Source organism: Protopterus annectens, chromosome 8.part0 (assembly GCF_019279795.1).
Source record: "Protopterus annectens isolate FY-2018-M chromosome 8.part0, PAN1.0, whole genome shotgun sequence".
Taxonomy (NCBI): Eukaryota; Metazoa; Chordata; order Ceratodontiformes; family Protopteridae; genus Protopterus; species Protopterus annectens.
Genome location: NC_056741.1, coordinates 810,091,353 through 810,117,489, shown reverse-complemented (window position 1 = coordinate 810,117,489; position 26,137 = coordinate 810,091,353). Strand labels below are relative to the sequence as shown.

Below are 26,137 nucleotides of genomic sequence, written 5' to 3'. Positions count from 1 at the left end.
ACACACACACACACACACACACACACACACACACACACACACACACACACACACACACACACACACACACACTCACACCTGGCACATACTTCTCAGCCTCTTATATCAAGATTCAAGCAGGAAGATAAAAAAAACAATGGTGGATGAAAGGCCAAACATAAGGGACAGATATCATCCTTATATAAGCAGAAAGTTGATAGAACAATAGTCTTAATATTAGCATACTTTTTCTGAAGGTTATTAGTATGAAAATCAAATGTATGCCATGTAGTGACTACATTCTTCACTGATTTCCCAGAAAAACACACATCGTGAGCAATTTATTGAATATGAGACACAATCAGAGACTATTGTGAGGAATTATGCCCCTACACATACACATATTATACACACACATGCACAGATCAATTACATCTGCTGGTATGAGTGTGATTATACACGTCAAAAGTTTCCCTGCGATCAGTTGAATAAATAAATACTCAAAATAACTACCTCATATAAATAACAAAATGCATTGTTCAAGTCAAAGCACACCCCTCCCCCACATACCTCTCAACCTCTTAGTTCAAAAATTAAGCAAAAACCTAAAAAATAAAAAGAACAAAGGGCCATAACTTCAGTACATTCAAACGGTATTAAATATAACAAAACATGTTTATATACTTTGAAAGTTGCTACACTAACAGGCTTTGCATTGCTATGCTTCTGAAGGCTACTAAGTCTGACATTTAAATGTTTCTTAAGTCTGAAATTTAAATATCTATCATTATTTAGTCATTACATTACTATTTAATTTGCCAGTGAAACTACAAACTTTGCAATGCAAATACCAAAATATGAGGCAAAACCTGTTACATTCTGTGAAATCAGGAATATATCAAAATACATATGCCCCACCCAATACACACACAATGGTCATTATGAACAGCTTTCAGTTTAAGGTTGCCTCAGTCTGAGCCAATTGAAATGACTCCTTGCTACTTTACACAGCGGCCAAATCAGCCACTTTTTCCTGAAGATTCTGTCTTCTGCAGAAGGCAGGAAGTCCTGTAATAAGCCGCAATTGCCTTATTCCAAGTCAGGAATAGACATTGTGCAGGCTATTTTGAAAACAGCCTGGCAAGCAAAGTAAACATATTTCAATTTTTCCTCAGTGTACCACAGAACATATTAGAACATACACATAGTTCTGATATCAGTAACGGCAACAGGAATGGTAACACAAAAAAGTTGCATAACAAAGAAAGAGAAAAAAAAACAAAACATAAAAACTGCATTTTATTCTTTTTCTTTTCTACTGGGGACTTCAATCCAGTAACCAGTACCACGAGTTGCACCTGCTACCCAATTGAAAACATTGTTTCAACCATTTCAAGACATTTTAACAGTATTCCTTCTTCAATAACCCCAATGCAATTTGGCATCACTCACAATGTACCCTTATCCTGGTACCTACTTCCAGTGTTGTTAATACAATATTAGACAAGAGTTAGATAAGATGGACCAAAGGCTGAGCCTAAGACCATGACACCCTCTCTCTCTCTCTGATAAAACAGACAGACACACACACACACACACACACACACACACACACACACACACACACACACACACACACACACACATTAACACCAGGAAAGATGCTACTTCTTCAAATTATGGCATTAATAAGCCTAGCTGCCATCTCTGCACTTCCTGTGAAAGATATACCTCAGATTTCATTAGTGGGTGTTCTTCAGGGTCATTAGATTCCTTCCATATTCCACAAATATGCTGGCATGTGGATTGGCAAAGCAAAATGAATCCTAGATTTGTGTGTGTGTGAGGATGCATGTCCTGAAATGGTCTGGCACCTCATCTAAAGGCAGTTCCTGCTTTGTACCTGATGCTTACAGGGATAGGCGTCACCCATCTTTGACCCTGAACTGGATAAAGCAGGTGTTGCAAGTGAATGTGGATCAGCAGATAATTAATGTGCATTTCTTGTACTGCAACATTTATTATTTATTATGATGACTTATTTTCTGACTGTGGTGGTGGTGCTGCGGTATCATTGTCGCCTCACAGTTAGACGCTGCCAGTTTGATTCTCAGTTAGAGCGTCTTCTGTGTGGCGATATGCGTAAATGGGCGGTCCTTCATTGAAGGTTGTGCGTTAGGTCCGGCAAGCCAGCACATAAAAATCTACTGCCAATCATTAGCGGATCAGAGTTCCGCTGTGGCGACCCCTAACCGGGAAAAGCCGAAAGACACAAACATGATGACTTATTTTCTGATGCATTCTGAGTCTCAGTCAGCCTTTCATTAAAGAGATAAAAACGACTCTTCTGACCTTGACTAATTGTAGTGGATCATTGTATTCCAGTGAAGTCTGACCAGAGGTACCACAAGGGGACACAAGCTCCACACTTCATGGTATCTCATCATTTTAACAAACCTCTTGTGCTGCAATGTAGTTTTCCAAAGTGGGCTGCTACATTACATACATATATTGCTTAGAAGCAGTTTAAATTTTACTACTTTTCCCTGAAAAAGTTGGCCTCCCTAGCAATTTCCTTTATAAATATCATAAGTTCAGGAGGTCCACATTAAATGCTCATGGCAATATAACTTGTTTGGTGCAGAGTGGATGATCATAGTACCCTATACCTAGTATGTTTTATTTATACTGAAGGATGTTCTAGATACCCTAAAAATCTTTACAAAAACATGAACATGTAAAAGAAATATATGATGCAAACTATATAGTATATAGGCACCCTATATATATATATATATATATATATATATATATATATATATATATATATATATATATATATATATATATCATTAAGAAGAAAACCAATGTTGCTTTACGAACTCCTCTGAAAATATCACCTTTATTTACTTATTTTTGAGAGAGAGAGACAGAGAAACAGGTGTCATGGGAGGACTATAATGGTGCTCTTATTTTTGCTGAATACATTTACTTATTATCTTGCTATCCAGTGGCCAGAACAAAGATGACCAAAATCCTGGGGCAATTCTTGACCCCTTTTTCAAACTATTTTGGGGGTTCTTACATTTCAGTCAGACCAGGTAACTCTTTCTGGACAAATCACATTGAAATAAGAGCAAACTCCAGGAACCCAAAACTTAATTTTGGTTAACAACTTGATTCATGCACTGCATCCCTGCAAACATAAATATCTTTGTAATGACTGCAATTTTCTCATAGTTCTTGTAGAGACAATTACTGTGCAAAAGCCACAATGGCCTAAAATAGTGACCCTCACAGTAAACATTATTATAGCAGAGCACAAGAAAAACATCATTTATGTTCCTTAGGCATTCAGAAGAAAGGAAATCTTGCAAATTTGTTGCTAAATGCCACAAGGGTTGTATACATCTGACTCAAATCCACTCATTGACACAGGCAGCAAGTAAGAAAAACTACTATTTAACAATATAGTGCTTTGAAAAATAGTCCCACATCACATAACTGCATTTTACTTTGTTAAATTCTATGGCTTTCTACATATCTAGTAGTACTACAGTTTAGTTAGGGTTATGTGTCACAGGAAAGTAATTTGTGTACCTTTAAAAAATGTCTCTATGGATTCTTTATTTATAAAATGTAGGTCACAGACTATACCAAACTGTTTTTTTTAACTGAATGAGAGTAGTACTCCTTGAAAGTTTTTTTCTACTGAAAGTCTGTCAGAGGAGCTGCCAACTGTAGCACAATAGCGGTCTTCTATCAGACAGATTGTACTGGTGGTGGTGTGGAGTGGACATTAACCCTTAGGAAACAATGCCTGAAACCACTCAAAACACTGTGTTGTGTCACTTTTGCTCAGAAGAAGGCCTCAGGAATTGTAAATTTCCTACACTGACTGATCTACATGCTATGTCCAGACTGTTGTAACACAGACTACGTTTCTTACAGTGCACTGCTACACTACCCAATCCAGCTGCGCTGCCATGACAGTGCAGAAATAAGGCAAGCCTCTGTACTGCTTTACAGATTTCCTTTTCTTGAGCTCTGTTAGTCTGTTGTCATCTAAGGCTGCCACATGTACGTTTTTGATGTGTCAATCTGTATGTTTTGCTGATCCAATGCACCGTCTTTTTCCTTTTCATTCTCATTTTCCCACAGATTGATGAGTGGGGGGTACACTTCATTGAGTGGGATGGAAGTCGCATGCTGCATGTATTTCTTTAGGGAATGATGACAGCTGTTCTGCTTGAGCCTTTTGCCCATGTAAAGTACCAGCAATGCCATGCTAAATATGGCAAACATGGAGCCCATCACTGCAGCAAGAGCCACATTAGCCGGCTGGCTGACCATCTCCACTGTGAATGATGCATCTTTTGTAGTAATGTTCAGGCAGGATCTGTGAGTCTGATCGTTCAGCATGGACACACTCAGACAGACCTCATACTTTGTTGATGGTTGTAAATGAGTTAAGTTGTATTCCTTAATATCGAGGGGCACCTTTGCTGTGTAGCTTATATGTGGATTACAGATCTTCATTGTGGCAGATGACCACTGGGGTTTGGATTGCCCTGTACCTGAAAAAAGTCTCCACTCCACTACTATAGAGTGTGACTGGACTTGCTTTGCAAGGATGACCAGAGCTGTATTATTGCTTTCTAGTGTGCCATTAATATGCACAGAAAGAGTTTTACTTTCAGATCCATCAGAGTTCCAGGCAATGCAAGTATAAATCCCAGAGTCTTCAGTGCTAGCATTTAGTATTTCTAAGGTACCATCAGAATGTAGCTTGTGCTTGCTTGAGAATGAATCAGGTGTTATTTTAATTCCAGATGGTACCACCCAGTAGAATTCTGGTGTTGGCTCTGCCATGGCCCGGCAATGTAATGAAATCATGGCCCCCATAGCTGTATTAATACTGGATGGTAATGTGTGGGGACTTATCATTGGAAGGCAGCTGTTTAAGAATTCCTGATGTAGAACATCTTGGAGTTGATGACCATTTATTGAAGACGGATACATGCAAATTGTAGACTGGGGCTCCATTAAGCGTATACTTTGATTATTTAATACACGCCAATTGGATGAGCAGTCACATCTAATAGGATTGCTGTGGAGGCTGACCTCATTTAAGTTAGGCAACGACTGAAAGACATTCTTGTGTATCAGGCTTATATCATTGTTGTTAATCAACAGAGTTTTAAGAGTTATGACATTATGAAATGCGAAAGGATCCACAAATGACAGCTTTGGGTTATTGCAGACCTCCAGTTTGACCAGTTCTGGCAAGCTATCAAAAGCATACTTTTCAACAGACACCAGCTCTTCCATATTGTTTATGCTCAGTTCCTCAAGATGTGGAAAGTCATGAAAATCACCTGTTTGAATTTTTTCGATGGGATTTTTGTTAAGGTCAAGAAATTTCAAGACTGGCAGCTTCTTTAATGATTCCTTTGGAACCCTAGATAACTTGTTATCATATAAAGAGAGGCTCTCTAGGTAGTCGAGACCTTTTAAGGCATTTTCTGGGATCTCTTTAAGTTCCATGCCAGCTAGGACTAAGCTGTGTAGTTTAGTTAGTGGTCTGAAGTTCATGTCATGGAGACCAAGTATTGGATTTTCCCCAATCATTAGGATCTCCAGATTGGGTAATGACTCAAACCAATGACTGTCAATAACTTGAAGCTTGTTTGAGTTGAGGTGTAGCCTCAGAAGGTTTGTTAGCCCTGAAAATGCTTTAGGACCAATGGAGATTATCTGATTGTGGTTAATGTAAAGTTCCTCAAGGCTGACGAGTCCTTTTAAAGAGTTGTCTGGCAACTCCTTTATCTGATTTTCCTCCAAGTACAGAGTGATGAGCTGTGAGAGATTAGACAGCATAACATCTTCAATTCTGGTAAAGTGATTTTGAGATAAATCCAGTTCTGTCAGGTTGACCATGTTTAGAAGCTCTGCTGTTACCTGAGAAATATTGTTGCTTTGAAGCAACAAGACTTGAACATCAACAGACAAGTTACTGGGGATACTTGTCAGCTGTAAGTCATTGCAATCAACAGTCTTGGCCTCATGATAAACAGACTGAGGTGTAAACCAGGGTCGTGTTTCACAAACACACTGAAGAGGGCAGTAAAGAGACGCTCCTGCTGTGACTAGAACAGTGCCCACACTTAAAAGAGAAAAAATAATTAGCAACATGTTTCTTATAACTTTTCACAAAATGGGACTGATTAAAGGAAAGAAGATGAAGGCAAATATTGCTTCAGGCTTTTATGGTATGTAAATTCCAAGAAAACCAGGACTTCGGCTTCTTTGTGTGCTGGAAATGGTGGAAGAAGCTTGTTCTCTAGGAAGAGGCAGCAGGGATCTCACTGGTATGCGCAAAATCAGTTCTGAAATAGAACAAAGGAACAAATTACTGATATACACAATTATCACACACACACACGCATACATGCACACACACACACACACACACACACACACACACACACACACACACACACACACACACACACACACTTTTCTGCCTAAGGCTATATCCATTATATAAAACACTACAATGTCTAATGGTGTCCATAACAAATACAATTATCTGGAAAGACTGGTACACAGAAGATCAACACAAAGATATGCTGACATCAAATCATTGCACGCTTGTCTTAAGTTTGAAGAAGTGTGGAGAAAGTCATGTTACTGAGGGAGATAGTCCCTATGGGAGGGAGTATGCTTTTTTTGGCATTCTAGCATTCTGCAATGTTTTTTTTCCAGTGAATATTAATCTTTCTCAATAGCACAGCACAAGCAATCATAGCATGGTATCTACATACACTATTATTTCAAAGACAAAAACTTGTAAGCATTGCAAAGCAAATTCAAATACACAGGAGGACTATGATTCAGATAAAAGACATTGTAGTGTTCGTGCATTTGACAAACTCCTTTTTGAAAATACTATTAAAACCTGATTCTCGGATTATGGAAAGCATAGTGTTTCCTCGAAATCCAAGTAATTTAGACATCTGGTTGGTTGTGTTGTTTACTAAATCCATACATGGATACCTTGGGAAATTGTGTTATATCTGTTTCTCTTTCTGCTTTTTTATACTTTAAACAGTGTAATCAAATAGCAGGAATACTTTCACAGTGTGTTTATTTATGTTCTAACATATGAATGATAACACAATATGTTGCAACCTAAATAAAATAATACTAACAGTAACACAAACTGCTGCTGCTGACTCAGTAAACGTATGCAGTCTTGTCATGACTTTGGTAAAATGTACTCAGTGAAGCATGGTTGTTGCTAGAGCAACACACTTTGCTTCATTTTGTATGCCGACATTGCACACCCAAAACCACCAGCTCAGTCATGCAGACAGAGTCAATGACATACTACTTTTAGCGTAATTTGTTTCGACAGCAGAATATGCATTTGTTTTTTTAAATTTTCTCTATAAAAAAAAAAAATGATGCCAGCTCTGCTAGCAGGTTTAATCTGATGTGGTTTTATTCTTAAATACAGAGTAACACATAGTCATGTTTCTCAAAGTAAAGGAAGAAACAACTGAAGAACTACCACAGAAAAAAGAAATGCTGATGAAAAATAAAGATGATAAAAGGGTTAGTGTTGACATAATGGGTAAGGTGTTTACCTTACATATTCAAGGTACAGGGTTTGATTCTCAGCTTTGGGAAGCATGGCCAAGGTTAAAAAGGGCCCCTGGGGTCATTAGTCTAGTATTCATCAACATACCTCTCAACTGTCCAGGTCCACATTTTTTACTCATATTTTTGGTCTGTTCCTCATAAAATTTGTGGTTTTCTGGATTTTTGTGGCAAATCAATAAAGACTTAATTCACTAAATAATGAAAGCCATTTGAGTTTCAGACTTCATATCCTTCAGAAAATGCATCATAACACAAGAACTTTTATTCTATCAACTTTCTAAGTTTATAAAAGCTAAATTTAAAATTTGCCCCTATTTTTGGGGCTTTGTCCCACCATTAATTTTGGCTTTGTCCAGATTTGTTTTGTGCTAAGATATTGAGAGGTATAATCATCAATGAACAAGTATGCAGAGTTAAAGTGCTACAGGACCTTTTGCACTTTGATTAGTATGTATTTCTTGTACATGCAGCATGTTTGTTTGTGCTAGGGCTAGACTCACCTAGTTTGGTTTGATATTGAGCAGTTTTAAGGAAACATAAGGTATGACAATTTTCTGTACTGTCTGACATGGTAACAAAATATGTTTCAGTCAGTTAATAGTACAGATTTTGATAGTACCAATAATGGCATTTACTGTGTTATTTTCTCCTATCTTACCTCTACAGTCCATGATCCCTTCTCCAATCACACTTGGTTCCTCTGAAGAATTAGGACTGATTTCAAGATTTTATTTTTGGTATCTATTCTGTCCTTCCAGACTAGCGCCAGTTAGGCTACTCCTTTTATTTCTGCTATCTTTTCTTTGTAACCCAACTCTGTCTGCTTCCCATTTCACATCTCTTCCTAAACATAGGGGCTGCCAAGTTGATCTTTTCCCTCATTTCCACCCTCTTTTTCCTAACTTCCTCTAAGATACTACTTTTCAGTTTTTCATTATACTACTATTATTATATTCTCCTCCTCCCATTCTCTCCACCTTACGCCATGTTTCAATTGCCACAAAAAATACAGTTCTAACTGTTGCTACCATGTGCTTACTAAGGCTTTATCTATCACTTATTCTTCTCCTCCTCCTCCTCACTAGCTGTTGCCTCCTAACAGACAGCCTTCCTTCAAGCTCTAATTTAACTTTGTAGTCTCTTATCACATAATCCAGTTCATACTCCCATACAATTCCTTTTACAAACACAATGACAAATTAAATTCAGTGCTATCATTAAGAAATACCTATTTTCTATTTTACATAACCTTCAGCAGAACCTACTCAAATCTAGAGACATCCAAACCAATCCTGGTCCTACTCAACAATCAATAAATCCTGCAATATATGGTAATACCAACTATCCATCAAACTGTCCAAACTCTAGAAATACTGTCAGAAAAAGTTATAGCTTTTTACAGACATCTACACATTAATACGTGTAGTATAAAGAATAAGTGGGCCTCTCTTGGAAGCATGGCTTACAACAGAAAACCTTAATATAATAGCTCTTACACTGACCTGGCTTAAAGATTCCTTCTGCCATTTATTTATATCCAAGACAACCATAGCATCATGTATGACCTTAGATGGGGTCCAGGAACTAGTGGCAGAGTCATGCTTCCAATTGAGTAACATGACTCCCTGCAAATCAGTGAGTCTTCAAAAGCTGCCTCTAGCTAGGTGTCAGCAAACCTGCACATAGGAAACATACTCATCATTGCCTCTCTCTCTCTCTCTCTCTATATATATATATATATATATATATATATATATATATATATATTTATATATATATATATTCTCCCACATTCCTGTTTTGGTACACAGTCTTGTAAATGTTCACATATGATCTTAACAGGAATAAAATTAGAATAGTGGACTTCAACATGAATGCTAGTGACCATGAAGCCAAATAGCTGAACAACGTGCTGTAACACAAACTTATAAAACAGCCAGTCAGGCTCAACCTTAAAACAGGAAAGCATTCAATTCATTATCTTATTTTTATCAACTTGTCCCATCAATGCACGGATGCTAAAATTCTACCAAATTTTCATAGTGACAATGTCCAGTGTTGCCTTATTGGTCCTATAAAGGTATAAAAACTACTCCATAAATAGTGACTTATTGACCCTTCATTCCACATAAACCTGCAATGCTTAAGTCTTATCTGAATTCCTTCAATTGAGGGTGGAACCTAGATGGCCAACTGAGAGCAGTGACTTTTGAGAGCTCCATAAATTAGTATAATAATATAGGAAAATTTTATTATTTTCATGTTTAAAACATCAGAAATCTATAGATAAACTACTAAACTACATAAATTTCAATTTTGGTGGAGATATACAAAAAATTTCCTGTCAAGTAACTTGGAGATATATTGAGTCATTGAATATAAACAACTCAAGGAATCCTTACCCAAATGCTGCTTTGAAAGAAGAACTGTAGTTGATGACATCTACCTTACAGGAACTATCTTTGAAGATGGTTGGCTTTAGAAATGACTTAGAAAACCTCAAATTAAATTCTCAAAAACAGACTGATGCTCTTAAGGAACTATTACAGCAACACCATATAAAAATTACAAATATAGAGACTTCTCTAAATGACGTTGAAGGGAGACTCAAAGAGGAAGAATTCCAAAAAGAATTTCTGCTTAAACAGAATACATGGCTGCTTAACAAAATAGATGACTTAGAAAACAGGGAAAGGAGAAACAACATAAGGATCTTTGGTCTACCTGAAAACACTGAAGGAGAAAACATTATTTCATTCTTAGCAACCCGGATTCCTGAATTTTTAGACTTGAAAGATGGACTTTCATTTGGAATTGAAAGGGCGCATAGAGCACTGACGAAACCTGCTTCTAACTCAACAAATACTCCACCTAGATCCATAGTTATAAAATTTCTTTCATTTATGGACAAGGAACTAATATTAAAATCTGCTTGGAGAAAATCACCCTTAAAATACAATCAAGGCCAGATGAGGTTTGACAATGATTATTCTTCCAAAATACTAGAACAAAGGGAAAAGTCTGGCCAATAATAAAACTGTTGAAACAAAACAACATTAAAGCACAGCTGGCCTTTCCAGCCAAGATAAAAGTACTTTTTGCCAATGAGATGAGAACCTTTAATGACTTAGAATAAGCTACTGTATTAATCAAAAACAACATAGTGTCTATCCCAGAAGAAATGGAATGGATGGCCCCTACTCTAAAAAGAATAAAATAAACAAATCCTTGGACTGATGCTAGAAAGAAGAAACAAAAAAACTGATTCCAAGATAGCAGTCCCAAAAAATAACTCTTACAACTACATCTCTCAAAGTATCAACTGATATGGTACATCACTTGTCATCTGTTTTTATTTTTTAAAAAAGGAGGGTTTCTTAAACAATTGCAGTAACGATTTATTCAGAATGTTCAAAGAGTCCAATAATTCTTCACAGACAAAGGTAGGTCAAGATGGGTTACTATTTACATTATATATAAGCCAAAAAAGCAACATATAATACATACAGAGATGTTTATGTTCTCCTACTTGAACTCAATGAATACTTATCTTGTTCATTTTTCATTGATTTTACTTATAATAATTTAAGTAATTAATTAATTAACCAATTCAACAAGGTACCATTCATCATAGTTCAGACTCAAATGTAACAAATTAACATCATATATAATAGCAGTAACAGTAGAGTGCTTTTAAAAAAAATGCTGTCATGGAGATTAATGCCTTCTTCAGTTAAAGTATGATTTATAAATGACATGTATATCCTCTTCAAATAATAGTAGCAAGCTCTTAGTAAAATGTCATCATTATTCTATCTAAATTTGGTTAATATCAATTATGGCAGGTATCACAGCTACAAGTCCTTTTAGATCAATCCTGATATGGTGTGCGTGGATGCAGCTGTGTCTGGCAACTAGTACAAATGTCATTATTATTCTGTCTAAACATAGTTAATATTAATTATGGCAGGTATCATAGCTTTGAGTGCTGTTTGATCAATCCTGATATGGTGTATGTGGATGCAGCCATGTCTGGCAGCTAGTACAAATGTCATTATTATTCTGTCTAAACCTAATTAATATCAGTTATGGCAGGCATAGCTTTGAGTGCTATTTTATTAAGCCTGACATGGTGTATGTGGATGCAGCTGTGTCTGTCAGCTGTTATATGTTGCCATTTTCATCTCCGGGAAGCTGTGGGTTGCAGCTTGTGATCGACGTTTACTAATGCTTATGAATTAGGAAGAGACATTTGGTGTTTTAGTCTGAATCCAGGGGAAGGGGGTGGATAGAATTAATTTGGGATATTTTGGCAGAGAATGGTTTGTTTGTACATCTGCTGAGTGAGAGGTGTGAGGGCTGGAGGAGTGTGTTGTCTCTTGTTGTGGCAGCTTGTTGGGAGTTTTTTTTTTGATCTATTTGCTCTCTGTTCTTTTCCTGGCTGCTGCCTCACTGAAAGGGAGGGAATTTGGGCTTGAAGTTGCAATGAAGTGAAACTTTGCTTCAGGTGCATCATGAGCCTCTGGTATGCAGTACAGAGACACACTAACAAAACAGATGCTGCCAGGTTGCTATGGTAACAGAAACAGAGTGACGATAATGCTTAACGGCTCTGAGTAGCCTCCAAAATGATTCTCAGCAATGACATTTTTGGTTTTAAAAAATATATAATAAAAGGGCTGTTTTAAACCACATGTACACATATTGATGGTCTCCCAACACTTTGTTTAGCTCATTAAGTTGATTCTTGAAAAGATCTATAATAAAAGGGCTGTTTTAAACCACATGTACACATATTGATGATCTCCCAACACTTTGTTTAGCTCATTAAGTTGGTTCTTGAAAAAAAATAAAATAAAAAAGCGCAATTTTATATTTAAAATGTATTTTGGTCCAAACACATTAAGGACTTATATAAGAGTGGAAGTCTGAGTTATTGTGAAAGACTGTGAGCACTTGGTCTTGTGCAGTACCTTTGCAGTGGTCTGGGAGGTGAGCTTGCTCGGACGTGTTGGGCATATGAGGATAGCTGATTCTAGGGGTGTTTGGGGTTGCCAGGAAGTGCAAGAGAGTCATCAGATTTCCTTCGTGGAAATATCTGTGGGAATGGAAGGTGTGTTGAGTGGTTTACTGGCACAGTGACCACTGCATGTAACAGGATGGTAAAATGGAACAGGACAAATATTGGTTTGGATATTTTAAGAACAGCCTGGAAACACACCACATGAATTAATGAATGATATTCTGGCAAAACTGGATGGGCATTGTTGCCTGTGCTTGAAGTACTGATATGTGTGCATGTAAGGATGGAAATATACTTATAACAAATAAGAAACTAGAAGGGTCTCATAATTTAAAGTCTATGGACTGTATAAACATGCTTGGAAGGAGCTAATAATAAGAATAAGCATTACAGTGTGTGGTCTCTCAAATAACTAAGCAACAGCCAAAAAAAAAAAAAACACACACAATAGTTATGTAATGTATGATTTTAGTAAATCTACACATAAAATATATAATTGTCATATAAGATGAAAAAGTATGCTGAATTTAGATATTAAAGACAGGATTTAATAACATGGGCTTGTGTATAATAACACTACTGTCTTAACTTGTCGTAAATGACATACACTACATTGAACATCAAGGGGAAGCATGATTTAATTTTTTATATATGTAAATATGCATAAAATGTCATGTAATTGCTTTAACTTGAATTGTAGTTTTTGTAACCCATCTTGACCATATATAATACTTAAGTGGTTACCAAGATAACTAATGTTTTATACATGACATCAAACTGACAAAGTTGTTCAAGAAAAACAATAGAAGCTTGAACTTGGAATGTCACAGAATGTAACAGTCATATTCTGAACAAATAGTATTAAATTGACAGCAGACACTCAGTTTCATAACATGGGCTTGAGTATAATAACATACACTATATTGAACATCAAGGGGAAGCATGATGATTTTCTCATATAAGTAAATGTGCATAACAAGTCATATAATTGCTTTAACTTGAATTGTGGTTTTGTCACACATCTTGACCATACATAATACGTAAGCTGTTACTAAGTTAACTAATGTTTTATACATGACATCAGACTGACAAAGTTGTTCAAGGGGAAACAATAGAAGCCTGAACTAGGAATGTCCCAGAATGTAACAATCACATTCTGAACAAATAGTATTAAATTGACAATAATCACTCATTTTAACCTTTGCTGATTATACAAAATAGAATGTTGCCATTTAAATTTAAAAACTTTCAGTATATGCCATAAAATGGCAATTTATGAATATGGAAAGGGAACTTGTAATCATTAATCACAATATGTGAATTTGTTTGTTTTTAACCTATAATTTCACTCATTTTATAATAAGAAATGACAGATATGAAAATCCTTATGTGTAGGAAATAGGGGGAAGAGGGATGCACTGATAATTAAAATGTACTAACTTTCATCAATGTTTACATAACACAAACTTGATGCTTTAAGTAAGTTAGCAATAAACAAAGTGATTACTTAAATGCTGGCAAACAATGAAATAGAACTTCTGATATATCCAGTAAAATACATTGTATTATAAACATTAGGTATAACTGCGGTGGTGGTGCTGCGGTAGCATTGTCGCCTCACAGTAAGACGTTGTTCGATTCTCAGCTAGAGCGTCTTCTGTGTGGAGACATGCATGAATGGGCCTTCATTGAAGGTTGTGTGTCAGGGCCGGCAACTCAACACGTAAAAATCTACTGCCAATCATTAGTGGACAGGAGTTCCGCTGTGGCGACCCCTAACCGGGAAAAGCCGAAAGACACAACAACAACAAGGTATAAATATTATTACCATCTATTTATATTAAGTAATAAGTTTTGAAAGATTTCATCGTTAAGGGTGAATATGTTAAATAACTGTGTGCTAGAATCTTTTACTGAGGTTTTATATAAGATACATCCTACTTTACTATGATTGAATTGCTTGTCCTCTATCTTTCATGTAAATATTAATTGCTTATACAATAAGTATACATTTATATTGTATCAGAATTCTGTCTAATCTGCAATAGTATTACATCTGTTCAAAATAATATAAATATTGCTTATTCCTACTACAAATATTCTCCATATGATACTTCAATTTATGGAGCTCAGATGTTCTGGATTGTCAAGGTATGAGTGATAATCTGTTGGACTTAGGTTTATCCATCAGATTAGGAATTATTTTCATTCCATGTCTAGTGCGGATCTTATTTTTGTTAAATTTATTAATTTAAATTTATTTCACAAAAACATTTTAGTATGCCTGACCAAAACTTTACTTTATTGGTAAACTTTCAAAGTATAAAACTGATAATTTCCTTTAAAAGCTCAAACACATACTTTATAGTTATCAGAGGAAAATGTTTAATAGTCACAATAAAACAAAAAATACATAGTCTAAATAACCTAAGTTGGATTTAACTTTATTATCTTTAAATACCAATGGCTTAAACAATCTTAGCAAGAGATCAAATCTACTGAAATATTTAAAAATGTACAAAACACAAATTGTCTTCCTGCAAGAAACTCATTTCAAAACAAATGACAATTACAAATGGAATCCTAAAGAATATATGATATTGGTGCAATTCAAAGACAAAAGGGGTAACAATTTTATGGAAAACAAATGTGATTAACCCAGAAATCATTTATAAGTATGAAGATAAAGAAGGCCTTATGGCATTAGTAATAGTTAAATATAATAACAGAATGGGTCTATATTATAAGCATAAAAGACCTTTTCAGTGAATACGAAAACAGTGACACATATTGCGCGAACTGCAAAAACCCCAAATGCCCTAAACCGCGAAATTCAAAATCTCAAATCGTCATAGTTGACCAACCCCACCACCTGCTACATACTACCTACCCAAACAAAATAAATAAACCACATACATACACTAAACAAATCCCTACAGTAAACCATGTATACATTACTATCGATGCATTTACCTTAACCTGCATCCTAACCCTATGGTCTGTAACTATCGCACATTTACCTTAAGGAGCTATACCACAGAAGGGCCAATTATGATGATTCAACATTTCGAACTTCACGCTTCAGGACGATCAGTGTTTTCGCGGCTCGCTGAATACTTGTCGACATTTCTGTATTCGCGTAAGTGGACCTTCGTGGCTCTAATAGGGAACCAACAGAATATGGACCCTAGCCAATCTATACTGGTTCCCAGGCATTGGATCAGGAACTTTTAAAAACACTTGGATTTCATTTACAATAATTATAAAGGCAACTTAATATTAGGAGGAGATTTTAACTGTATATTTGATATTTCTGAAACTGCAAATAAAAGAACACTGCATACATCTGCTGTATCAAAAGCTTTAAACAAGTGGGTATAATCATTTCATCTTGTAGATACTTTCAAATTTAAAGACGATAAATCTTTGTTGTTTTCCCATCAAGATCACAGATTTGGTACCCAAACTAGAATATATAAAATATTTGCTGCCCATCATTTACACTCTAAAATCATTCATTTCTCAATCACTCCCTGCCCCTTTTCAGACCACAATTAATTGATTCTAAAACTACAAAATGGGTACAAACCATTAATCTTTAACTCCAGAATTCCAGTATATATAACTAAAATTAAAGAGTTAAACCCTAGTTATTATCTGAATCACAGTTCTTCTTAGATATTAATTACACCACAGAGATAAATAAAAAAATGAGATGGGACTCATTAAAAGCTTATATATATAGTAAAACCCTAACTTGGTATAAGAAAAAAATCAGAGAATGGGATTCTGAATTATCTACAATCCAAACTTTTGTCAGTAAAAGCTAAAAAAAAATCAAAATCATTTGGAGATGAAAAAGAAAGTAGAAGTATTAAACAATAAATACAATGAAATTCTAACACATAAAACTAGTTTAGCTTTAGAAAAACTACAAATTAATACCTTGGCCACTTCTTCCAAATATCTAAATAATTTATCCACAAGAATCAAAATGCAATTAAAAACTAATAATATTAAAAGTATTTTCCATTAAAATAAAGGGGAAAATGCCTTGAATATAGGTGACATTATTGATGCCTATAGAAATCACTATATAGAACATTTCCAAAAAGAAAATGTACATATTGAACAATTAAATCTAGAAAGAAATGTTCTAATATAAAAAAATACCAGAAAAATTAAAACTAGATCTGCAAGCACTCATATGCTACAAAGAAATTGCAGATACAATAAAAGAGGGTAAAAATAATAAAGTTCCAGGTATAGATGGCATACTTATGGAAATATATAAACTTTTTACTTCAAAGATACTACCCCTCTTCCATAAAACCCTATTAAAAATTCAGTCACAAGCTTTAATACCACCCTCTTGGAGATATTCCTTAATCACACCAATCCTAAAGGAAAACAAATCCCCAAACCTCTGTACCTCATATAAACCTATATCATTATTAAATAATGACTATAAGATATTTATGACAATATTAACTAACAAAATGAAAACACCACTATCCAAAACAATAAATAATAATCAAACTGGATTTATATATCATAGACACACACATGACAATATTAAAAGGATAATTTCTCTTATAGATTATGTTAATAAAGAAAATAAAGAAACACTCATAATTGATAGCTAGATATAGAGAAAGCCTTTGATTCCCTAAATTGGGACTATTTATTCAAAATTCTGGTGTTATTTGAATTTCCTACTTCCTTTGTTCATCTGCTAAAGAATATATATACAAATAATTTAGCGTATGTTAAGTTAGGCCCTTTCACCTCTGAATCTATACATATAACAAAAGGTACTAACCAATGATATCCCATGTCACCGATTCTATTTGCTTTGGCTACTGAAATATCGGCAGATTCAATATGTAACAATACAAAAATCAAAGGAGTAGATGTTTATGAACAATACAATTCTAAAGTAATGCTTTTTGCTGATGACATATTATTAAAATTATCCAATACAAAAGAGACATTAGAAGAATTAGATATTTTAATTGACACATTTTACAGGACTTCAAGACTCCATTTCAATAAATCAAAATCAAAATTTTTATTTTTAAATAAAAAAAAGAATTGCAGACGAAGGGGAATCACATTATAGGGAAATAAGAATCTACCTTAAAATATCTAGGAATTGAATTATGAAAGGATAATAATGAATTAGTCTCGAAAACTACAATAATATCATCAATACAATTAAAATCTCTGTGGAAAAGTGGAACAAAATAATATTAACATTTGAAAACAGACTACAGTTAATAAAAAAGGTTTTACTACCCAAGATTCTATATATAGTTTTGGCAATACAACTGTTACCAGAAAGGAATATACTCAAAGAAATAAACTCATGCCTAATAAATTTTTTATGGCTTTCCAAAAGAAACAGAAGAGCTTTAATACATCATATCAGACCATGGAGACAGGGAGGATTAAACTTTCCTGATATATATAATAAGTCCAAATTATTCTGCAAATTCTTCTTGGAAAGAATTACTAACTATAATATCGATAAATGAATTTGATTTACAAAAAGAATTTCAAATAGATAAAAACAATTTGCCATGGCACATATGTATTAATATGCAATATAACATAACTAAGCCCACTAAAACTTGTATGATTAATTATTACATTGACTCATTTAGGAAAATTATTAATGCAAATCTCTCATTTAGGAAAATTATTAATGCAAATATAGGGCCACGGTGGTGGTGCTGCGGTAGCATTGTCGCCTCATAGTAAGACACTGTCTGGTTCGATTCTCAGCTAGAGCGTCTTCTGCGTGGAGACATGCGTGAATGGGCGTACCTTCATTGAAGGTTGAGCGTCAGGGCTGGTAACTTGGCACGTAAAAATCAACTACCAATCATTAGCAGACCGGAGTTCCGCTGTGGTGACCCCTAACCGGGAAAAGCCGAAAGACACAAACATTAATGCAAATATAGATTTAAAAATCTGGTTTGATCTTTTAACATCATTTATAGTTGCAAAGAGATAGCCACATAAAATATACAGAGAAATAATTAATTCCTGGTTACAGAAAGGATTTGTTTGTTGGTTTCAATGTATCAAAGAACTAAAAGTTCTGGATATGTAAATAGAAACAGCATACACAATTCCACAACAAGATTGGCTAACTGTGCAAAGCATTCTGACGTATTTGCAAGATTAGTAATTCTTCATTTAAAGAAATACCTAAGCTTACAAAATACCTATATGAAACCATATATGATGATATGACTTGGAAAATAGTATTTTGAAATATTACGAGATATTGATAAATTATAAAACAACACTCAAATCCTCACATTGGAATTATATAACAAAAGGACACTCATTACAGCTAACTAAAGAAATTAAATCAATTATTTTATTATCAATAAAACATACATCCTTTACACAATACTGGAAAGTTTTTAATTGGAAATGCTTGGACAGAGCATTCTTAACTCCAGATAGAATTACTAAAATTAATTCTTCCACAAAAGAAATATGTTGGAGGTGTGAGCAAATACACAATGCAGATTGGAATCACATTTTTTTGACTGTGTTAAAATTAAGCCGTTTTAGAATGGTATTAACTTTTTACAAGCTTTATTTAATGAATCGTTTAACTTACCTAAAGCTCTAGTATTATTAAATGTGTACGAAGGTCATCATTTGAATGAGTTAAATATGTATCTAGTATGGACAATACTTGCAATCTCAAGGAAGTGTATAACAAGAAGATGGAATACAAACACAATACCAACTTTGGAAGACTTCTACAGCCTACTGAAGATCACAGCATTGTTGGAAATTAAAATGAAAGAATTAAGGATTCATCCTAAGCCATTTATTAACAATCCATGGAAAAAGTCTTATCATTGATTGACACTTTACAATATCTGAACAGATACACTCTGACAACTGTATTGTTATAGCTATAAAGTAATTGTATATATATTGAGCTCTGTTAAAGTGTCAGGCTGATGTAAATAGTGCACATAGTTATTTAAGATGCTATATACAAATAGTATGGAATTTATTCAACTGCATTTGAAAAATAAATTTTTTTTGAGAAGAATGAATTCATTCAATTGGTCTCCCCTTTACCAGATTCACAACCCTTAAAGTGCCTTATTATACTTTGTTGAAGCCTTTTCTGCAATCCAAAATTCTATCTTTCCTTATGTGTGCAGAAAGATATGAGGCTAGAAATGCCATTGGCTTATCATCAAAATCAAAGTGTTCATGACACAATGACACAAAGCTTGGTCTACCAGGAAAACATCCATCTAATACCCACCTACATGAAAAGCACTATCCTTAAGAAAACAAACAAGATTAGGCACAAACTCAGCCAATGCCATTTTTCTTAAAAATAAGCAAATGTCTGCCCACAATAACCCCCCCCAAAAAAAATATTAGAAATAAACACCTTGCAAGATAGTCTTTCAACTAAACCTCAGCCAATAATGTCCCTAATAACTCTAACACTAATCCGTCAGAGAATTCTGAAAACTTTATAATCTGCAACATTGAAACCTCACTAACCTATTTCTTAACCCAGTCCTAACCAACAAACTACTCAAAGTAACCCTCCAGCTCAAATGTACATTCTTGCAGAATATGCAGACACTTTCCACTTTTGAGCTGTTACTGAGAAGGAAACCTAAACGATGGTCTCCTTACAGCCAGTAGTTTTGTGGACATGGCCAATGTCTTTGAATCTGTTGCATATGGCTTGCTAAGCTACAGAAATTCAGCTTGGGGGAAAATGCCATTGCCTGGTTTGGGTCTATATTAAATCAGCAAATGCTTAAAAAAGTGAATGCTGATTTATCGACCCCATGTAAGTGAAAGCTTACTATTCCAAACACTTGGAACAGCGATTTTTTTTCCCAGGAAAAAAATCGATATTCCACAAAAGAAAAGAAAAAAAAAGAAAAACTGCAAAACATTACATAAAGTGGGGGGGCTTCATCTACTTAAATATATCAACTCCGAGATTGCACTACAGTGATGAAAATGGCAAAGTAACGGGGATGGCTAAGCGATTTCTTTCCCAGGGAAAGAAATCACTTATATGCCGTTTCGCTATTTTGCTGTTTCATGCTTTCAAGTTCGATCAAGACACATTAGAAGGATTGCGTCTTCGATTATATATAATAGGAAACCCCTGGTTCTATAGATACCTTGACAGCAGGACCGTTCATGTTTGCTAGAGTAGCAACCAGAAATTTACCAATGGAGCCCTAAAAATAGGTGTCCTCCAGGGCTCTGTTCTAAGCCTATTACTGTTTTGTTTGCTCAATAATTATATTCCTGATGACTTACCTGAACAACTTTTTTCTCTACGCAGATGATATTTTATTACTTCAGGCAAACAGATATCCCACAGTCCTGCAATCTCAACTCCAGCAATCCTTCTCTGATCTTTGTCAATGATATGAACAAAATAAACTCCAAACTATCCACAAAAAGTAATGCTTTTTTCCTCTCCTCAATGAGCCTTTCAACTTCCTGTCCTTATAATCTCAGACAATAACAATAATATTATTTATTTTTTAACCAAGTATAAATACTTAGGCTTAACCTTTGACTATGAGTTAAGCTATGCAACACACACTGATAATATAATTATAAATTCCTCTTACAACTAAAACTCTGCTGTAGGATATCATATTGTCTACCTCATACTGCCTGCAAAGCACTGGCCAAGAATGTCCTTCTCCATAAACTACATTGTCTTCCTGTATTCTTTTTACACTCTGCTTTTAACATTCAAGCCTACAAATCACTGAGAATAAAGCTGACAGATTTTCTCTTCTGGCTGCTGACCCTGTACACCACTGCAACCTTCTAAATAACCTATATTGGCTACCCATTACTGAAAGGTGCACTTATCTTCTATGCCTCTTACCATATAAAATTCTAAATGATGGCTTCTGCCCCCGCTATAAAGAAAAATATGAGTCAGACTACAAGTCAGGTAACAAACCTAATGCTGATGGAATTCCTAGCAGAAATTAATAGCACCTAACTGTCCCCCATTTAAAACAGTCTTTGGTGAATGAGCCTTCTTGTGATAAGCCACTCTTCTGGAACAAACTACCAGATGAAACAAGACAACAAGATATTCTTACTAAGTTTAAGAAGTTCTTTTCTTAGTGCCTCTTCAAGGAAGTTGTTTGTAAATGTTTTAGAGATAATAGATAAGCTGTTTTAAAGACTTAAAAATAATAAAAATACTTACAGTCTGTCAGCTGTTTTCCTTTGCTATTTAACTCTTCTTACTCCTATGTTCTCTTATTAATCTCTAGGCCTATTCCTGTAATCTCTATTTTTTACTCACTTTCATTTGAGGTTTTTTTTTTAAGGAAATTGTTTTAAATCTTTAACAAGTAATTGAAACTAAACTGCACTGCAACACATGTAAACTGATCAAACCTAACATAAACCTACTACATTATTAGAAATATTTAAGAACTGTATAACATTCTACTTTACAAAAACTGTAGAATAAGTGTAAAGAAATTGCTGCAACTATGTAAATCTAACACTCATCATATTTAAGGTATATAACTTTAGTTTGCATGTACAGTTTATTGCCTCTGAGTTCTGGTCACGGTTGGAAAAGATCTCTGAACCAGTTCACCTGTCCAGTTACCAAACACTAAACATAAGTTTTCAGTAAACCTCAATAATTAATGCTTACACCTCATAGTTAATCCAGTCTGCATCTTCAAATTTATCCGTGATATGTATCATAGGAAAAATTACAGTAGACTCTCATTTAACCAGCACCCATGGGGATTGGTAGATGCCAGACAGCTGTAGGTTCTGGTTACTTGAGAGTTACTATTAAAAATAGGCCTGACTAATACTGTACCATACATACTGTCTGTTTGGTTTGATTTGTTCTCAAGCTGGGGAGAGGAGGAATTTATTCCTATCTTCCTTTTTAAAACTGTATAACTCTAAAAACGTAAGGTATGTTTTTGCGGGGGGTGGGGGGACAGAAAGTGCAACACATGAAAATTGTACTGTATTTCTGTAATATTTTATTGCTGGTTGCTTGAGAGTGCTGGTTGTTTGAGTTCCAGTTAACTGAGAGCTTACTGTACCTATCAAACTTCGTATACCATGAGATAAATCCATTTAAGCATTCCCTAGTGGGAAAAACTATAACTAATCAGTTAGCTCTGCTCCTCCATTTCTCCTCCACTTTTCTTCTCAGCTTTTTACAATACAGTAACACAAAAACAGGCATTTTACAACATGCAATCCAGGAGGTAGGACATTTTGCAACCTAAGTTAAGAGATGCAAGTGGCACTTAGTTCCCTGGCTACGCACAGGCTGATAATACCAATCTAGCAATTGCATTTTGTGATAAACAAAAAACAGAGTTGGTCTGTTAGGAAGGCATATTCTCTCATTCAGTGTTCTGCAAAACCATAACTATGAATGAAGAGAAGTATGGTAGTTATGTAATACTATGAATTTGTAGTAAAATTTAAAATATGGAAAATGGGAGTTTCTCATCTGAGTCTTACTCTCATACTGTTATGAACCATTTTGATAGATATATAGGTCTTGTTTCCTCTGCCATCAGTCTCCTGAACATAAAGAGATAGCTTACTGGATTTTTTGTGAAACATCTAAGCATGGAACCAGGCATTTCCCGTTTTTTACACTTGTTATTTTGGGCAGACTAGCTAAGTACTTAAACCCTTATTCTAAGTGTAACATGCTTGCGTTTCTGTACTGGTCATGTGCAAAGCTTAGGCATAATTGTTGCTATAGGTAAGCATAATTACAGTTTTGAGGTCTGCATGGAATGGCAGTTGCACTACATGTAGGCCTCTTATTCATCAGCTGACAAGATGCATTTTGGGATATGATATCTGTGTAGTAGGCCTGTCAGTGGCATAGAGGAATAGGGCTCTTACTATGGTCCAGGCAACCAAAGTTTGATTACTAGCTTGGGGTCTTGATGGTGCAGGTATGCCCCTTCTGGAGGGAGGGAGTACACATGCCCAGAGGCACATCTGCATTGGCTGGATTTCTCCTAGTGGAGACAAGGAGAAACAACCACATCCTTTTAATGCCAACCCTCTTGCAGAAATAAGGGATACTATAGCGCTAATGCCCAATGCATGTCCCATCCATGGGTTGTCACTGGGTGCACATAGGAGATATGGTTTAGGGGAAGAAAAACAGAATGAACTACTGCTGATAGCTGGTTCAATGAGTGCTCCTCCTGGTCAACCTTTACCCTGGTAATGGGAAACAAATTAGCTGAATGGCTGGGAGGGGCTAATGATCACTAAGCACTGGCAGCAAAGTGTACAAAATAGTATCAGTATAGTAATATAGTAATGTGGTGCCTTGTGGAAGCTTTGGTGATTACTATTAACTCTGTAGGCCTTGTGTAGTCTGAGTTCAAAATGCTGTTGGCAGAGACAATTAAAGAAAGCAAGACATTGTGCTTATACCTTAGTAAATACTTCTGTCTAATGTTCTTTATCTAGAGATAACTTTACAGGACAGTGCCAAGTAGTGTTAGAATTATGTGTCAGTGTAGCTTTATGTCTGTTTAGGGGTTTGAAGCTCTTCAGGCTTATAGTTCTACTCATGATTCTCAAACGTTCCATTACGTTACATCCCATTAAATTAGCAGGGCATTCATTACACTGGAAACTGATACAGATGGTTGATGATAAACTGAGTGAATTCATGTTGCATCACCAAAGGAAATTTCAGCAAATGTCAATATGGCAATAATGGTTTTTCAAGGATCAAGCCCTTTGCACCCTCAATGTAAGGGGACACCCCACAAAATTATATTTACCAATTCAATAGTCACATGACACTGGGGAAAGTGCAAAGTAGTTATCGGTCAAATTACTTTGTGGTACCAGCACCTGCTGAAACAGTCATCATAGACCAGTTAGGCTCCAAACTGAGTGATTAGAAGTGCAGTGTATATAACTATACCCCAGCTGAATGAGAAAACTTTAAATACTGCAAAATTAATTCAAGTGCACACCTTCTAGCATTTAGGCTTTGCTTTAGAATATATGCATACTCTTTATTACAACTGATGTGCATACTTTGGAGACACATAATCACTGAATAAAGCTTCTTGGTTTTGTTTTAAAGTATATACACAAGAGGATATAGTAAAAAGCTTTATTTCTTTGGCTAGCCAGAAATAGATACTGCGCCAGTATTCCTATAATATTGCAGCAGTGATGGAAATCCATACAAAGTCTGTGTGCATCTCTCGTAGAAAAACACATGGATATGATTTGTTAGGAACATTCTGCATGCTTTTCTGCATTACCTGTCCAGGGATTCTATCTACACAAGAGGAAAAAAAAAACAAAAAAAACAAGGCTACTTTTGCTGAAGAAAATACTTTGAAATCATACTCATTTGCTGCTGCTTACTATGCTCTACTGTAGTAAGGATCCTGGTTTGAAAAAGTTGAATACATTTGCCACAAATGTTTATATTTACTCCTAGTTATGTTATTTTTGATATAATGTGGAATTGTGTTTACATTTTAAAAGATATCTTATTACAAATGCTGAACTTGTTAAAATGTAAGTGAGAGCTATGTTTCTGTGGACTTACATTTATGTATTGTACTTTAGAGGCAGTTTATTCAGTTAAGCTGCAGATCTTCAACTTGTATTTTGACGACTACGTTAACCAAAAGCAGAATTTATCACAGGATCATAGGATCATTGGAGGTTACTAAGCTATCAACCTGGAGGTCATTTCAAGCCTAGCCGTTTCATCCCAATGTAATACCATAGACACTCTAGTCGATACCCAGGATTGTATTTAGTAATGACTGCCCATGTCCAGGAGGGCTGTGGGCACTATCCCAGGTAAGAATTTATGGTGCCCCATCCACTCGTCCAGGTTCCTTTCAAACAGTGTCATAGAGGTGCTCTGCTTCGCATGAATTGGCAGTCTATTCCAAAGATGTGGCAGCCACTGGGATACAAATCTGCCCTTCCAGTGCATCCTATTCAAGTTGCAGGCCATGTTTAGGTTCCTGGAATGGGTAACTCTTGTCCCATTTGATTTATGGATGTGCATCAAATTCATTAGGTTTGAGTCTGAGATTGCTCTGTAAGTCAGGCTAGGTTTCCCCTAAGAAGTCTATATGATACTGAGTACAGTGACAGGGACTTTAGTCAGTCTGTGTAAGGCACATGCTGGAGTCTCTTGTGGAATGGGTAACTCTAGTCCCATTTGATTTATGGATGTGCATCAAATTCATTAGGTTTGAGTCTGGGATTGCTCTGTAAGTCAGGCTAGGTTTCCCCTAAGAAGTCTATATGATACTGAGTACAGTGACAGGGACTTTAGTCGGTCTGTGTAAGGCACATGCTGGAGTCCCTTGATCTTCTTAGTTAGAAATCTCTGAGTTCTCTCCAATTGCT

General features: G+C 35.4%; 1 protein-coding gene across 1 annotated transcript in view; it reads right to left on the bottom strand.

The window, feature by feature from the left end:
- Positions 1 to 3,512: 3,512 nt before the first annotated feature.
- LOC122809062 (leucine-rich repeat neuronal protein 1-like) overlaps positions 3,513 to 26,137 on the bottom strand; it is a 479,134-nt gene continuing 456,509 nt past the window's right edge. Inside the window, exon 3 of the mRNA XM_044080277.1 lies at positions 3,513 to 6,368. Coding sequence (XP_043936212.1) covers positions 4,045 to 6,174 — 2,130 coding nt within the window. The 5' untranslated portion in view covers positions 6,175 to 6,368 and the 3' untranslated portion in view covers positions 3,513 to 4,044. The remainder of the gene's footprint in view (positions 6,369 to 26,137) is intronic.